The sequence below is a fragment of the Apteryx mantelli genome, chromosome 2, assembly GCF_036417845.1.
Source record: "Apteryx mantelli isolate bAptMan1 chromosome 2, bAptMan1.hap1, whole genome shotgun sequence".
Classification (NCBI taxonomy): Eukaryota; Metazoa; Chordata; class Aves; order Apterygiformes; family Apterygidae; genus Apteryx; species Apteryx mantelli.
In genome coordinates this window covers 141415783-141432088 of record NC_089979.1, presented here as the reverse complement: position 1 = coordinate 141432088, position 16306 = coordinate 141415783, and the positions used below count along the sequence as shown (strand labels likewise).

Below are 16306 nucleotides of genomic sequence, written 5' to 3'. Positions count from 1 at the left end.
GGGAGGCGCTGCCCTTTGGAGACGAACCATTCGACTTGTGGCGTCGCTGCCTCCAGTCGAGGCGCCGGAGCCCAACTTTCGCAGAATCCACCTTAAAATCGCTGCCTTAAACTCCGCCAGCCCCCAAAAAAAACACACAAGTTGGGGATGAAGGGGAAGAGAGGCGAAAAAAACAGCCGGGAGTAGTCCTCCCACCCCGCACACAGCCCTCCCCTTCTCCCCTCCCTCAGTTAACAAGGCCCCTCTCACTACTGCTCCTTAAAAAAATAACCGCCACCTCCAGCGGTGCCGCGCCGGGTAACGGGCGCTACGGTGGCTGGGCAGAGAGGCAGCGCGCGGGGGGCGAGCCGGAGAGCGCCGCTCTCTCCCTCCCAAACTTTGATGATGACCATGACTACGATGGCTGACGGGTTGGAAGCGACAGACTCCTCCAAATCCGCCTTCATGGAGTTCGGGCAGCAGCAGCCGCCGCCGCAGCCGCCGCCGCCGCCGCCGCCCCACTCCCAGCAGAGCTCGCCGGCCATGGCCGGCGCGCACTACCCGCTGCACTGCCTGCACTCCGCCGCCGGCTCGCACCCGCACCACCAGCACCACCACCACAGCTCGCCCTACTCCGGCAGCGCCGGCTCCTACAACCACCGCTCGCTGGCCGCCTACCCTTACGTGAGCCACTCGCAGCACAGCCCTTACCTCCAGTCCTACCACAACAGCAGCGCGGCCAGCCAGACGCGGGCGGACGATGCAGGTGAGCGGGGCCGCTTTCTTATCGCTTCCCCTCCCGCCGCCGGGCCGGCCGCCAGCCTGCCTCCGCTCTGCGGCCCCGCGGACCTGCACACGGACGCGCTCCGCTCCCGGAGCCTGCCCCCCCCCCGGCCCGCTGCCCCGCGCCTTCCCCGCGCCGGCCCGGCGCTGCCCGCCCGGCGCCGCGCTGGCTCCGGCCGCCGGCGCGGGGCTCCGCGGGGCGCGGGGAGCTGCGGGCGCGCTCAGGCGCCGAGCGAGGGCCTAGCGCTGGGGCGGCCGGAGCCGGAGCCGGGCGACGGGGCCGCCGCGCTGCCCGCGCCCACCGGTTGCGGGAGGCGCCCGGCGCCGGGGGCCGGGGGCCGGGAGCCGCGGCCGCCGCGCAGCGGCCCCGCTCCGCTCCCCTTTGTTACTCCGCGCGAAGCGCCCGGCTTCAGGCAAAATTCCTGCTAACACCTGAGGAGTGAAAGTTTCCAGGCGAGCGGGTCGCAGTCCGCTTTGGGGCCGTCTGATTTATGTATTTTTCGCCGGGAGCTGATCATTTGTGTGTTTTCATCCGACGGAGGAAGGCAGAGGGGGAGGGGGGAGAAAAGCATTGTTAAAAGTCTCGAACTGGTGATTCACTGACCACCAAACCGGCGACACGAAGTCAATTGGCTGTGTAAAACCTAGATGGCCATGGAGCCAGTAATCCCTTCATTAAACCAGCGCTGCGTTTCGGGGTTTTATTTATTTTTATTTTTCCCAAGGAAAACGCAGCGTGCCCACTCTGCCCGGACGGTTATTCTTCTCCCGGTAGCTTCTAACAAGAGCCGTATATTGCGGTGTGCCTTTAAGGAGCCTGAGCGTGTGTGCCAGCACGCCGTAGCGATGGCATTGAAACGGCGTTGTGGCCAGGCTGCAGGGTTTTTAGGAGCATTCACCACCAAAATGCCCACGTTAAATAGCTAAGGAGGGTGTGCAGCATTCTCTGCGAGGGTGATATTTCAACTGTGTTGTTTTGCTTGCAGATCAGCAAAAAACAACAGTGATTGAAAACGGTGAAATCAGATTCAATGGAAAAGGGAAAAAGATTCGGAAGCCTCGAACCATTTATTCTAGTCTACAACTTCAGGCTTTAAATCATCGCTTTCAGCAGACTCAGTACCTGGCACTTCCAGAGAGAGCTGAACTGGCAGCTTCATTAGGACTTACCCAGACACAGGTAATTACTGGGAATCCCAAATCACTGAAATCCTGCTCGATCGATAAAGGCCAAGCAAAGTACGATGGTCCCTAGCCTTTTTGGCCTCTGTACAGGAACTGTAGAAAAGGTAATGCACACGATCCCGTGTCTAATGTGATAGAACATATCTAACGCACGACAGAGAAAACGGTCTACTGCTGAAATAACTGAACGTGCCTTTCCCTCAGCCGCCTGGTGAGCAAATGCTCCCTTTTGATGTCACAAATAAAATTTTTAAATTGCCTATATTTTCGGGTGAGAATAATTCCAGCATCAACATGCAATTGCCCAGCTGTGAAAAGGAGAACAAAACAAAGGCAAGGAATCCTTGGGCCTGATGTAGAGCTAAAAGAAAAGAAAAGCCAGATCGTAGCAACTTGTAGGTAGAGAGAAAGGAAGAAAACATTAGGAAGCACCTGTAAAATCAATAGTTAATTCGCCCTGGATGACTAACGCAAATGCAGTAGTTACCCTTGGGCAAAATGTACAAAAGGTGATAATAGATCTGAAGATCAAAGACAGCCATGTACAAAATTATAGCAGGTTAAGCCATAGTTAAGTGTGGTTGGAGTAGCTGTGCCATTCTGCTAATTTAAACTTAAAAGACACATGAGGCATTACAGACTTCCCAAGCTGGGGTTTGTGGAGAAGCGCATGGATAGATGAGATCAATTCGGGTAAAACGTAATCATGTGAATTTACGAGCTTAACAAATAATTTCCGTATTTTATCATTATAATTGATAACAGTAGCTTCCAGCCAGCAATTTTTAAATATTCAGCAAACATTGATCATGGAAATAGAGCTGATAGTAAAACAAATGCGATTTTAGTATATTTAGCATGTACGCTCTGTCTCTCTTTTGCATTCTCTCTTTCTCTGTCCTTCTCACACGTAGATTTAGGGGCCCGATCCTGAAAATGCAGACAGACAAGCTGTCCTGCTTGTGTCCTGACATTACATCTGTGAAGTTTGCAAGGTCAAATAAACATTTGGGAGTTGCTTTTTTTTTTTCCATTTGTTTGATTTTAAGCTTCAGTTAAGACACATAAATAAATAAATAAATAAATATAGTCTTTATATAATAATTCCAATTTGCCAGAGTGGGCCCAATCCTTGCATACCTTATCAAATGCAGACTCCCTCCCGGGGGGTGTTACTGGTTTAGGGACAGCAGAATGAGACCAAAAGCAATCTCGATAGTCAATTACTCTCTGAGAAAAGAGGATTTTCATTCCTTTAAAAATGATTTTTAAAATAAAGGCACAGTCCTGATTCTATCATGCCTCCTCCCCATCGCATAAATGAGGACCGCTTGATCATGCATGTTTTTGGATGCACAATTTCCTTGTAAGATGCCCTTTGTCTATTGGCTCCTGTCTCCTGGCACAAAATCATATGATTGCCTGTGTTTGACAACAGTTAGCCCAAATAATCAAATGACCTCCAAAATTCTGAATGAGGCACACGCATTAATACGCGCGCACACACGCACACACACACTTGTGTGTGTAAAGCAGGAAAGCCCAGAACATGCACTCTGTTTCAGCCTGATCAATCTGGCCTGCCCAGGAAGAATAATGCTCCACGTTAAAACTTGCATCTCGCTTTCCAGCTCCGCTCTTCCTCTCCTGTTTTCTCCAGTTATATCCAGAGCCTGAGAACAGCAGTAGGTAACCTTCCTCCTCCCTCTCCCTATCCCCAACTTGACATCTGAATCGTGTGGACATTCAAGACCCTCACTAGAGCACAACCACAGCCCTCAGGGTCTTTCCTGACCTGCCCTGGGTGCTTGCAGCGGCCTAATATTTGCTGCATTTTGATTACAGGTGAAGATCTGGTTTCAGAACAAACGCTCCAAATTTAAGAAACTACTGAAGCAAGGCAGCAACCCCCACGAGAGTGACCCTCTGCCTGGCTCCGCTGCCCTGTCCCCTCGCTCTCCAGCTCTGCCTCCAGTCTGGGACGTTTCAGCTTCTGCCAAGGGAGTCAATATGCCTCCCAACAGCTACATGCCTGGCTATTCTCACTGGTATTCTTCTCCACATCAAGACACAATGCAGAGACCACAAATGATGTGAATTGTCCAAGAGAAATAATCTCCCAAGAACGCCTCGTCTCGACATGGCAAAAAGTTCCCCCGCTTTGCCAAGCCATGCCAGCTAACAGGCTCTGTGTGAACTTGTAGATGCGGCAAGGAGACAGAGTGGCTTTATTTTATTTTATTTTTTTTAAGTAACCTCAGCGATTGATCTCGAACAGAAAGACACAATTTTCATTCTGGCGCACAGAAGACACTTCTCTTTAGGATATTTTCATTTGGACTCCAAGGCACCAGCCTCTTTCTCTGTGGAGTATACGTCAAAACAAACTTTTTACAGACTTTGCCCACAAGAAGAACCTGAGTCTACAATGGCAGCCGTTTTTACTTGTTTAATGAGCTAAAGACATTACATGATGAAAGCGAGACTAGACTCCTTCATTTTTATTCACCAAATCCGGACTGGGGAAAAAATTAAAAGAGAGAAGAAGGGATAAAAAATGAAGAGGAAAAAAAGAGAACTGGTTGAAAATGAAAATATACTGTAAGATTAGAACATTACCATGAAGCAAAAACTGCATGCTTTATCAAAATGGAATGGGCTGCAGCTCAGAAGAAACCACTGTCTCTCCCGCAAAGAGCCCCCCTCACACACACACACACACACACTCAGTCGCTCACGCTCGAACACTCACACACACTCGCGCGCACACACACACACACACACACACACACAGCCCCCATGGAAACAAACAGGAAAGACAGAAGGAGGAATCCGCAAAAACACCCGCCGCCTATGTCTTGGAAAGGTTCAGTGCTTGATTGACGGCATTCTCACTCACTAAGCTAGAGGGACCTTTCTCCCGAGCAACCTTTCTGTATATATTGTTGAATTTTAGTTGTATATATACTTTGTATGTTTTTGTCTTCTTTCATATATAGAGTAAAAGCCACAAAACGTCCGCATGTCTCGTATTTCTCTACGTCTTAACAGATCCCCACCTCCCCCCGCACTTACCCCCAAGTTCTCTGCAGCCAGCTAGACACCGTCCCCCTGCTTGCCCCGCACGGAGGGACACCGCTAACAGAGTTTTTGGCATATATCTAAGAGCAAAGCCAGGAAAGCGGAGCGGGGGAGCAGCTGCATTGCTTAGTTTTTAACAAGTACAACTAAGACAGGAGCTATCGAGACCACAAAGATAATCCTAGAAGTTTCCAATCACCCAGCCATTTCTGCTGTAATTTCACTGCTCCGCTGGTTACTTAAGCTGTGATTTCTCTCCGAGTAAAGCTCAGAGCTCTGCCTTTCTTCGGAGGTTTGGAGAATAAAAAATATTAAGAAAGGAGGCACCCTCCTTTGTTTTTAAATAGCAGACAATGAAAGCTGAGGAATGTTTTGCAAAGCCTTGAAAGGTGCCTAGGTATACAATACGCTGTCCAGCGGACTCTAGCCTTCCTAGCTTGTGGAAAGCACAGCAAATACTGAAAATGAAAAGCCCTTTCCTCATCCAAGCTGGGTGCCCCATACTGCGAGAATTAATGGCTAAAGACCTGGGCATCCTTCAAATTATGAACCTTGAAACCACTGAGCCATTTATCAGAAGTCAATAGAGATCCTCAGAGTGCTCCATATAATGACAGCTACATACAGTCGTGCAAAAGGACAGTCACTATAATTAGACACAAAGCAAAGACTACTTACCAATATACCAGTTTTTTGGGGGGTGTTTTTTTGTTTTTTTTTGAGCAACTTCCACGCTCAGTCAGTCTTCAGAGTGGTTTAAAACCGATCAGTCTTGTCATTTTCTACCATTCGTATTGTTACATTAGGAAAAATGTTTTCTTTTCTTTTTTTCCCCTTCCCACTGTGAAACTTTGGGTTCAGAGCTCCCCAGGATCAATTCTGAACAAAGCATCCAGCTGCAGTGCCATCCAATTTGAAGCAGACATTGGGGACAATTTAAGGTTTTTATCCACAAGAAGGTTTTTTTCCATTCTCTTAAATGCAGCCATAATTAGAGTAATTTTTCATGTAGCCCGCTGATTACAGCGTTTTTACCGTCAAAGATAATTACCTGTAATTTTCTTCCACTTTTAATACTAAAAAGCCATCTTTATTTAGATTCAGGAACAGGAAAGGCGAAACAAAAGAGGAAAATTATTCTGTTATTCATACACAAATTGCAGAGACGTAGGGCCTAAAATTGAAAATTAACCAAAATTATAATGCTGAAAAGAATGGAAGAGGCTTCAGAAGTACAGCTGGTAGTGGGGCTCACTGAATTATTCAAATGACACTGGAGAGAAAGCTACCATACATTTAAACCAACAGCATTTTGTACGTGTGCTTGTGCGAGTGAGCGTGTGCATCCTTCAGAAGCAGCTCGTTTGCACGCTCAGGCTTGCCCTTCCGCGAGTGCGGGGCCCCCGCAGGCCCCGCAGGGCCCCGCACCCGCGTGGCCCTCTGCTGCAGCTCCCGGCAGCCGCGGGGGACCCCTCGTGTGCCCTGGCGGCGGCTGGCTCAGGGCGGGCAGCTGGGGGGGGTCGTTGCTCCCGTGTGTTTTCAGGTCCTTCCTGCCGGGCCGCAGCCGAGCGCGCCCGCGCCCCCGGTGCAGCAGGGATGCGGCGACGAAACCTGCGGGCGCCCCCTCCCCTCGCGAGGCACTGCCAGCATAGGCTTAAATAGACCCCAGACAACAAACAAACAAACAAACACACAAACAAACACACAAACAACCCCAGTTAGCCTAATACAGTTGGAGAAGTTGACACAAGCAGGCCTTTCCCAGCGAAGAATTGGGAGCGAATGACAGCAGCGACAGAGCCATCTCCCGTTCCCGCGGCTGCCGCCAAAGGAGACTTTCATGAAACAGCGTCATCTATAGATGGACTAAGCAAAGTTCCCTGCTCCGCTTCTCGTGGGGCTTCCTCGAAACCTGCCTCCGCGGAGCTGTTAGCAGCTTGTCAGCGGGAGCCTGCCTGCGCCGTGCCGCGCTGCGCGGAAACGCGCCGCAGGGCGCAGCGGGCCGCGCCGCCCGGCCGGCCCCGACGGCGAGGAGCTCCCCGCCGGCGCCGCGTCCCCGGCGCGGCGCGGCGCGGCTCGGCTCGGCGGGACACGGCACGGCACGGCGCGGAGCGGAGTGGTGCGGAGCGGTGAGGCTCGTCGGGGGCCGGGACGCCGCGGGCGCAGCAGCGGCGCTGCCCCGGCGGCGCGCCAGCACCCCCGGCCCGGCACGGAAAGCCTCGTCCCGCCGCTCCGCGGGCCGGGGCTGCCCGAGGAAAAGCCCCGGACGGGTCGGGACGGGACGGGACGGGTCGGGTCGGGACGGGACGGGACGGGACGGGACGGGAGAGGTGGCGCTGGCTGCTCTGCGAGCCGCGGAGCCCCGCGCCCCGCGGCGAAGCCCTGCGCCGCCCCCCCCCCCCGGCAGCGCGGCGCGCCCCTTGCGCGCCCCCGGCCCCGCCGCTGCCCGCCGCCCCCGGAGCGCGGAGGGAAGCGGAGCCGTGAGTCTGCGGAGCCGTGGCCCACCCAGGTGGGAGAAACGGCCAGCGCAAAAGTGACCGCGAAAGTGGGAAAAGAGAAAAGATGAAGTGTGCCTCGAAGGAAGGCAAGAAACAGTCTTAAACCAGCCCCAGACCAAACCGAACCAAACCAAACCAAAAAACTTACCCCCAGTGAAATTCTGTTAAGCAAGGATCGGGATCTAGAAATCTATACTGAACAGAAGCAGTGTAGAATATTTTTCTGAGTCTCAGGGCAGAAGCTCTTTCTCTATATTCTTGGTTGAGTGAGCACATCCAGGTGTGAAATTGTTTGCACACCCCAGCACCTCTTATATTGCCAGCAAAATTAGCTGTTATTACTGTCACTGTTTAGTGATGGTTAGCTTGATAAAAAAAAAAAAAAAAACTGCTGTAATCAAGACCTGGCGCATCTTTGCAAATTACAGATAATTGTAAACGTCCAGATTATGATAATAGCATCCTAATCCAGCCTGCAATATAATTATTACAGAGTGTTACATCTGAAACTGTCCAGTAGGGCTAATTCAGCCATTATTTAGACCCTATTTTTGCACTGCAAATGGGTTGCTGAGTTGAAAATGTACGATTGTAATTTCACGGGGCACTCAATGAGTAATGGTATAGGGAGAGAAAAATACGAAAGTGAAATGTGAACAGTAGCGATCAAATCAAACTCTGAAGGACAAAAGACTGTTTGATTCATAGGGAATGAGAAGAGCGGGAATTAAGAAAATAGCAAATCAGTGGTCTGCAGCGTTACGTGTCCAAATCTCCAAGACTGCGAGTCTGATGTGTATGCAGGGCTGACGCTTTAGGCTAATGCCTGGATCATTCCGCCTCCCGGCTCGGCTCTTCCCGGCTGTATTTCCCCGGGAACCCGCAGATCCCTGTGCTCCTCACCCAGCCCCAGAGCGGGCTCGCTGCTGCCGTTCGCCCCCTCTCAGGTGACTGAGCGTTACTCAGTGGGGAAGGAGCCTCGGCGCCCTGTAGCCAGGCGGGGGAGAGCCCCGGAGCCGGGCGGTGCGGGAGTGGGTGCGGGAGCGGGTGCGGGGAGCCGGCGCCCTCTGCGCCGGGCTGCGGCGCCCAGGCCTTCTCCGCTCCCGCGCACCCGGCGGACAGTCAGTCGTCAGGAGTCCTTAAGGAAATTATCGCAGAACCGTCTTAATTGTAATTAATTAAACAAAAGAGCCCGGCTAACAGGACTGCCTGCAGCTAGCGAGGTTAACTCATCGGGCTAGTTTGCTGTAGACTCCTGATTAGCTTTTATTAACCCCGGGCATGGCATACACAAACCTGCTTCATTTTTAATGGGCCAAATCATCAAAGCGCGGCTCCTGCCCGCGCCGCAGGCTGCGCCGGGCCGTTGCAAACGGCCCCGTGCGGGCGGTGCGCGCCGTGCTGGCCCCGCGGGGGCGGCGGAGCCGCGCCCCGGGCCGGGGGGGCTCAGCCGGGCCGCGGCTCTCCGCGGGCGCGCAGGGCGCCCGTCGGCGCTTGGCGGCCTCCCGGCGCTGCAGCCCCTCTTGGCAGCGCGCAGCCTTGCTCTGCGCCTCGTTGTTCACAGGCATCAATAAAAACAGTGCGAAGAAGGGGAAAGGACGGATCAGTGGATACCGCGAGGTGAAAGCCTATAAAATACGTTATATGGTGTATATCGAGGGGACTGTAAAGATTTCCTGGAATCGAGGGCCAGATCCGCAGTCAGGCAGACGATGCCGCCGCCACTCATGGAGCCAGGATCCGGCCCGGCGATGCTCGCCGATGGCTGCTGCAAAGCCAGGCTGAGGTTTAGGAAACCTCTCCGGGACTGCCGCCGGGCAGGCATCCGCGGGAGAAGGCCGTGGAGCCATCCCCGGGCTCCTCCTTGCCAAGTGCTGAATCAGTCGCAGCCTGTGGCCGCGACCGGCTCCCCCAGGTCCTCACCTGAAGGGAAACAAGGAGGTGAGGGGCCCTGCGAGTTTTTCCTGCAGCCTTACAGGTCGAGTGGTGTGGAGGGCGTACACACGGACACGCAGGGCGTGGGTGTGTGTCGGGCTTTATCAGGTCCGTGTTTCTGGCAGATAAGCCACTGCTTATCCTTCTAAATTGCATGTAAATAGATGCACTGCAGAACAAAGGGCAGAAACATTGAATTGATGCAACACAGAATCTCCCTAAAAAGAGAGAGAGAGAGGCTTAATGTAAACTCTGCAGTTCCTATTTTCACGGCTCTTGTCTGACCTATGAAACAGGTTATTACATTACTGCAGGCAGCCGCTCAAATGCCTGAAAGCAAGAAGAGGGGTTTCTCCCCCCCCCCCAACCCCGACTTTCCTGAAGCAATAGATCTCCTTTCTGTAATCCACAACTGAACCACCTAAAGTCTGTCAGTCGCAAAATTGCGTGGTAGAAATCTTTAATCGATACCACATGTGCGATGCACGTTTATGATATACTCCTGCCGTCCGCGCTGCCAGCTCCGGAATGGGGATCGTCTGGAGGCCTGTGCGCAGGCAGCGCGCACCGCGGGGGAATTTATTGGGAAGATCGAGGGGAGTGAGAGGGCGAAAGAAATGCCTGATGAGCGGGCTGGCTTGACGTGGTGACAGGTTGGGGGGGGGGTGTTTTTCCCTGGGGAGGAGGGGGAGGGAAATTGAGTAGCTTTCCGAGGAGACAGCCCTCCCCCGGATGGAGACTTTTCTTTGCTGAGTGGTGCAGAGATGCCCGGGCAGAGTGCGGCGGGGCGTCTCTTTGGGGAGCTGAGGGAAGGTTTTCACCCGGTGTCCATTGCTGGAACTGGCCGGGAGTCAGCTGTGTGTGTGTGTGTGTGTGTGTGTGTGTGTGTTGGGTGTGCGCCCTGTCCGGGGGCGAGCGCAGCAACGAGGTAGATCTGCTGCGGATGGAAAAGCTCCCGGGGTGCAGGCAGTGTCAGGAGCCCTCGATCTGGGGCAGCTGGGGCTGCAGGCTGCTCTGTGTGTGTGTGTGTGTGTGTGTGTGTGTGTGCGCGCGTGTGTGTCAGGCCCTGTGGCTCAGCCCTGGAGCCGCTCGGCACCCACAGGAATGTGGCTCCTCTCGGCTCCCCGAGCTGCCCCGGCTCCACATGGAAGTGGCCGCCAGGAAAAGAGAAGGGAGGGGAAGAGAGAGAGGGAAAAGAAAAAAAAAACCCAAACCCCAGAGCCTGCAGTCCGCCGAGCCCAAACCGAGCGTCAGACAAAGGACAGTTCATCCCATCCCTCACCCGGGGAGCCGGGGAGAGGCCCGGACGAGCCAGGCTCCCTCCGGCAGCCGCCCGGAGCCTCGGGGTGCGCCCTGCGCTTCGCCGAGCCGCGGCACAGGCGCCGCGGAGTGTGTGTGTGTGTTTGCGGGGGGGACAGGGGGACAGGAGCATCCCCATCGGCCCGGGGCTTTCCAGAGGTGGCGGGGGGCTGTAGCCCCTTGGATGCAGTCCGAGCCGGGGGCCGGGGCCGGGGCGGTGCCCCCTCCCCCCCGCCGGGAGCCCCGGCGAGGGACATTTCCTATGAGGCACCGCTACCCTCTCCTGCGAACAAGCTGTCCCCGAGCAGCACCTCGAGCTGGGAGGAAGAGGAGAAGCCCTCCTCGCATCGGAAGAAATTAAATACGGAGCGGGACGGACATGGACAGAGAGCCGAGCCGACTCGGCTGGCTCAGGGAGGGGAGCGGTGCCAGACTCCAGGCTCGCAGGCCAGCGCCGGCCGTGCAAATTCCCATCCCTGCCCCGCATCCTGCCTGCCAGCATCCAGCTGCCCCCGGAGCTGTTCCTACGCTGTCCGCCCCTGAAGGTTACAATAACCGAACAGCCCGAAGGCAGCTCTTCAAAGAAAAGGGTGGGTGGACCAACCTGGGAAATAGACTTCCACCTCATGTGTCCAAACCTTTCTACAAAGGGAAGGAATCATGGGGAGGGGGAATGTATTATTGCAGTTTTTTTTTTTTAAAAAAAGCAGCTTGTTTAGAGCAAAACAAGGAAAAGAACAGAAGAAAATGAAAAGGTCGTGCTTTTTCCACGAGGTGGAAGTTCGCAAGAGAGACAAAGCCGAGCTTTTCAGCAGCTCCAAAGAGTCACGGAAACTCCCTGCAACCTTACAAGTGCAATCAGCAGGAACCGGTCCGCAGAGCCGCTTAGAAACCCGGGCAAGAGCGCAGGGCAGAGCGCAGGGAGCCGCGGGGCCGGGCGGCCGCCGGGCACCGGGCGCCGGGGGGGCGAGGGACAGCCCCCGCCGCCGTGTCTCCGGCACCCACACACCTCTCCCCAGCGTCCCGGGAGAAGTTTTACCGAACAAACTGGTCTATTGTACTGCAAGTCATTTACCAACCCCCAAACCTGTTACAAAACAGCAACCCTGGGTTTCTTTCTTTGAGGAAAAAACACACACGCACACACAAAACATGGCAGACGGGAATGGAGAGAGAAGAAAGGAGGGGGAGGGCGGCGGGGAGGAAGAGTAGAGACAGGTAAGTGCGCTCCAGGGTACAGAGCGTGCCTTTTCAGGCCTCGTCTCCCAGCCCTGCAAGCGCTCTCCCTGCGATCCTCGGATGACAGGATGTAATTTTTTATCTCGGGGATCCTTCAAGCGAAGCCTTTGTCACGTTTACTGCCGCCGTTTTCCCCCGCACGGCCGTGATTTTCCAGCACGATCCCCTGCTCCCCGGCGCCGCGTCTCACGGCCGGAGCCGTGGGGCCGTGGGGACGCGGGGCCGTGGGGCGCGGGGCCGTGGGGCATCCCCCGGGGGAGGCGAGGGCTCGGGGCGAGGAGGGGGGCCCGGCCGGCGCCGCCGCGCCCCGCCGCGCGGGTCCTCCTTGCTGGGGAAGAGCTGCCCCGCGCCTCCATCCGCGCTCCTGCGCCCGGGCTGAACCCGGGTCCCCCCACCCCCGTCCTTGCACCAGCCGGTGCAGAGCAAGGAGCTCATGATCGCTTCGAGGCCCCGCGTCTTCCCTGAAAACAGCGCATATGCATATATATATATATATATATAAAGGTACCTCTACATAGTCCCTCCTTCAGACGGAACCGCTGGAGATCGCCTGAGCCCGCCACAGGCTTTTAACAGGAACAAGGGGAGCGGGGCCCTCATTTTATCCTTTTCTCATATTTAGTGGCTCCCTTTGACGGAAACGTAATTTGTATAATTACCCGAGCGCACACGGGCGACTGATGGGCTGTGGAGTGTGCAGCTCTCGACGCTAATTGCTCTCAGGAAAGGATTCAGGGCGGTTTAAGGCGAGAGATTTGCTTTCTAGCGTTAGGATGGCCAGCTTTCGGCTCGACTTAAATCACTGTAGGTTAAGGTGTACATGGTCTTGGAAAAGCCCCTTCTCCAGAGGGGAGAGCATCGCTGCCTCTTAGCTCACATGTGCGGACTTACAAGGGCCAGATCCTGCCAACCTGCACGGATCGCAATGGCACTGCTCGTCTCAGCAAACATCTGCACATGAAACGACAGCTTGCAGGATCGGGCCCCTTAAAATTGCTCTTTTCTCTCTCTCTCTCTCTGCAAACAAAACTGGGATTATTTTCTCTCTCTTTTTAATAGAAGAAGGGGCAATTTGGAAACGTCTCTCGTGGTCGAAATAATTTTATTTTATTCAGAATATACAGTTTAATTCCTCTATCTACAATTATTTACAGGGTTAAAATAACATTGAAAAAAGTCTCTGGAAAAGTTGAGGTCATAGATTTCAAGGCACCATTGACAGTGTCCACAGCTGAGCCAAAAAAGTCCGTATTGTATAAAAAAGGGTTTCCTTTGAAATGCAATAAGTTACATGCACAAGCTTTACACATTTTAATCTTTTTGTTTGTTTCGTTTCCCTTTAAAAATCCCCCATATGCATTCCTTTCGTTATTATTCCTTAACAGTAAAACACAGGAGTCCAAGGAACAAAAAAATAAAATAATAATAATAAAGGTGAGATTCTAATAAATTGTCCCAGAGGCCAGCGCTAACGGGTGCTGTAGGGAGCCGTGGGGTTGGAGGTGGGAGTTGATGGCGTTGGCAGCGGGGTACCAGGAAGTGGAGCTCTCCAGGTAGCTGGATGCAGGGGATGGGTTGGAGTTTGGAGGGTGAGCGTGTGCGTGGGCATGATGGCTGAGGGAGCGGGAAGAGCCCTGAGGTTCCCAAACCGCAGGCGACTGTGGAGAGTTGCAGGCCATGGGGTCGCTGGAGCTGGGGCTGTGCTCCGGGGGCATTTCCCCGTTCTTCATGATCTTCTTGATCTTGGATCTTTTATTCTGAAACCAAATTTTCACCTGGGAGGGAGGCGGGAGGAGAAGAGAGGAGGGGGAGGGAAACCAACACGATTAATGCCAGCCGGGGAAGGAGACGCTCCGCGGCTGCGGGGGCTGACAGAGACCCGCTCCCCCAGGGCCCCGGCCCCTCGGCGGGCCCCGTCCCGCCCTCCCCGGCTCCCGGCGCGGCGGAGGGGGCACACGGGGCCGCAGGGGCCAGCGCCGAGCGCCGCCGGCCGGGCGGGCCGGGCTGGATCGAGCTGAGCCGAGCACCGCCGGGCCGAGCCGGGCCGAGCTAAGCCGAGCCGGGCCGTGGCAGGCCGGGCCGAGCCGAGCCGAGCCGGGCCGGGCCGGGCCGTGCGCGGTACCTGTGTCTGCGTGAGTCCCAGCGAGGCGGCCAGCTCGGCTCGCTCGGGCAGGGCGAGGTACTGAGTCTTCTGAAACCTCCTCTGCAACGCCGCCAGCTGAAAGCTGGAATAAATAGTCCGGGGTTTGCGCACTTTCTTTGGTTTGCCGTTCACCATCCTCACCTCGGGCTCCGCCACCTCCTTCTCTGCACGGGCGCAAGGGCGGGAGAGAGACAGAGACGCAGACGTTAAGGCGCGGGCCCCGGCTCCGCGCCGCGCAGCCTGCGCAGCCGGCGGCGGCGTCCCGCCCGCGGGCCGGGCCGGGCCGCGCAGCGGCGCCGTCCTGACGGGTCCCCGCGGCTCTCCCGCGGGCCTCCGCCCGCCGCGGTGCCGTGCGCGGCTCGCGGCCCCGCGCACCCGCGCAGCCTCAGCGGGCGCGCAGGCCCGCGGCCAGGCGGCAGCGCGGCCCCTCCGCGCCGCGTTTGCCCCCGCCCTCCTCCGCCTCGTGCGCGGCGCGGCGGGAGCGGAGGACGCGGCTTGGCGCTGGGGCCCCTCCGCGGCCGCGCAGGGCCGCCGCGCGGGCTGCCTGGGAGGGCGGGCGGCGCGGGAGCTCCGCGCGGGCGCGGGAGGGAGCGCGGAGCGGCGGCCCGCCCGCCCGCGCTGGGGCGCGGGTCTTGGCAGCGGCGTTGGTGCCCTGCTGGGAAGAGGCCGGCGCGGAGCGGGACCTTCCCGCAGCCTCGGCCCGCTCCCCGCGCGCCCGCGCCTCCCTCCGCCGCCGCCGGCGAGTCCCCAAGTCCTGCCGCGGCCGCATTCATCCCGAGCCATCCCGAGCTTGGCTGCGGTCTGGGATATTTTTCCCCCCTTTCTTCTTTTTTTAACAACTTACAAAGAAGTAAAAGGAAAGTTCTAAAATTGCGGTGCTTTCTGGTGAAAAATTCTCCCGGTTTTCCAGCCCTGCCACGGCTGGGCTCCCCCTCCCTGTCTCCTCCCCCGCCCCTCCAGCACAGGGGAAGGAAACTTTCTTTGCTACCGCGAACCTGAGTCTGAGACACACAACAAGGCTCGGCAATTTTTTCCCTTCTTCCTGCGGGGGGAAGGAGGAGGGAGGCAGCCGTGGGGGCCCCGGGGCAACTGAGAGACGTTTGCTTCTCTAAAGGACTAGCTCTTTCCGAGAGGATTTCTGTTTTAGATCGCGCGGGCTGATTTCGGGGTCAGGAAAACTAGACCCAGCTTTCCTCTTTTTTTTTTTTCTTTTGTTTTTCTTCATTTTTTTCCCCTCGTGGTCAGGCAAGGCTCCATCTCCGCCGTCTGCGGGGAAGGGGAAGGAGCTCTGCCGCGTACCCCTCTCTCACCCTGCTCCCGCACTGCATGCCCCCAAGCCCTGTCTCCCCGGCTCTCACCTGGCTGGTTGGCAGAGCTCTGGACCCGGTTGTAAGCCCCGCTGTACTGGTGGTACGGGCTGGCGTAGCTGTAGTCTGCATAGGCTTTGGCAGGATAGTTCCCAGCAGATCCGTTCATGCTGTGGTACTGATACTGGTAAGGGTTGAGCGCTTTGCCATAGGAAGCCGAGGTAGGCGAGCAGTAGCCGTGCGGGGCTCCCCCCGCGGGGCTGTAGTAGTCGGAATCCGTAGCCGAGGACTCGGGTAAAGTTGGAGATTCCTGAGACGGATGGTGCATGGCTGCAGCCGTCTGGAAAGGAGCCTGGAAGTCGCCGGATCTGATGTTGGGGACCCTTCTGTCAAATACTCCTGTCATAGCTCGGAGCCGGCTGCTCGCTGGGGCTGGCTGCTGGGGCTGCTCGGGACTAAGCAGACATGTCTGGGGGAGGAGGCTGGGAGGCTCTGAGTCTCTGTGTCTGTCTCCGGCAGACTGCTGGCTGGGGCGCAGCATAGGCTTGGTTAAATCCTTAATTGAGCTCTTACGCACAGCAGGGTGGATCGGGTTCCATTGGCCAGAGCAATCAGGAGCAGCGACACCCTAACTCGTCCAACTAGTTTAGCACAACAAAGCTTTGGCTTAAAAAAAAAAAAGAAAAGAAAAAAAGGGGGAAAAAAGTCCCATTCAAGCTCTTTTAAAGTGAATACCAACAGCAATATCCAAGCCATAACATCGCGATCGGGAGGTTCCCGGCTCCCCCCTTTCAGCCGGCGAGGAGCGGGCTGTCGGTCCCGCCGCCCCGCAGTCCGCACCCCGGGGGCGGCCCGGT

At 56.0% G+C, this 16306-nt stretch overlaps 2 protein-coding genes across 2 annotated transcripts; one reads left to right on the top strand and one right to left on the bottom strand.

Annotated features, from left to right (window-relative positions):
- Nucleotides 1-381: 381 nt before the first annotated feature.
- DLX6 (distal-less homeobox 6) lies at nucleotides 382-4044 on the top strand. The gene is made up of 3 exons (XM_067292499.1): nucleotides 382-745; nucleotides 1749-1942; nucleotides 3793-4044. Exons 1-3 carry the CDS (start codon nucleotides 382-384, stop codon nucleotides 4042-4044), a joined length of 810 nt encoding a protein of 269 aa, XP_067148600.1.
- Nucleotides 4045-13136: 9092 nt separating this feature from the next.
- Nucleotides 13137-15957, bottom strand: DLX5 (distal-less homeobox 5). The gene is made up of 3 exons (XM_067292498.1): nucleotides 15501-15957; nucleotides 14122-14306; nucleotides 13137-13774 (listed from the first exon to the last, which is right to left on the bottom strand). Exons 1-3 carry the CDS (start codon nucleotides 15853-15855, stop codon nucleotides 13442-13444), a joined length of 873 nt encoding a protein of 290 aa, XP_067148599.1. The 5' UTR covers nucleotides 15856-15957; the 3' UTR covers nucleotides 13137-13441.
- Nucleotides 15958-16306: the final 349 nt, after the last annotated feature.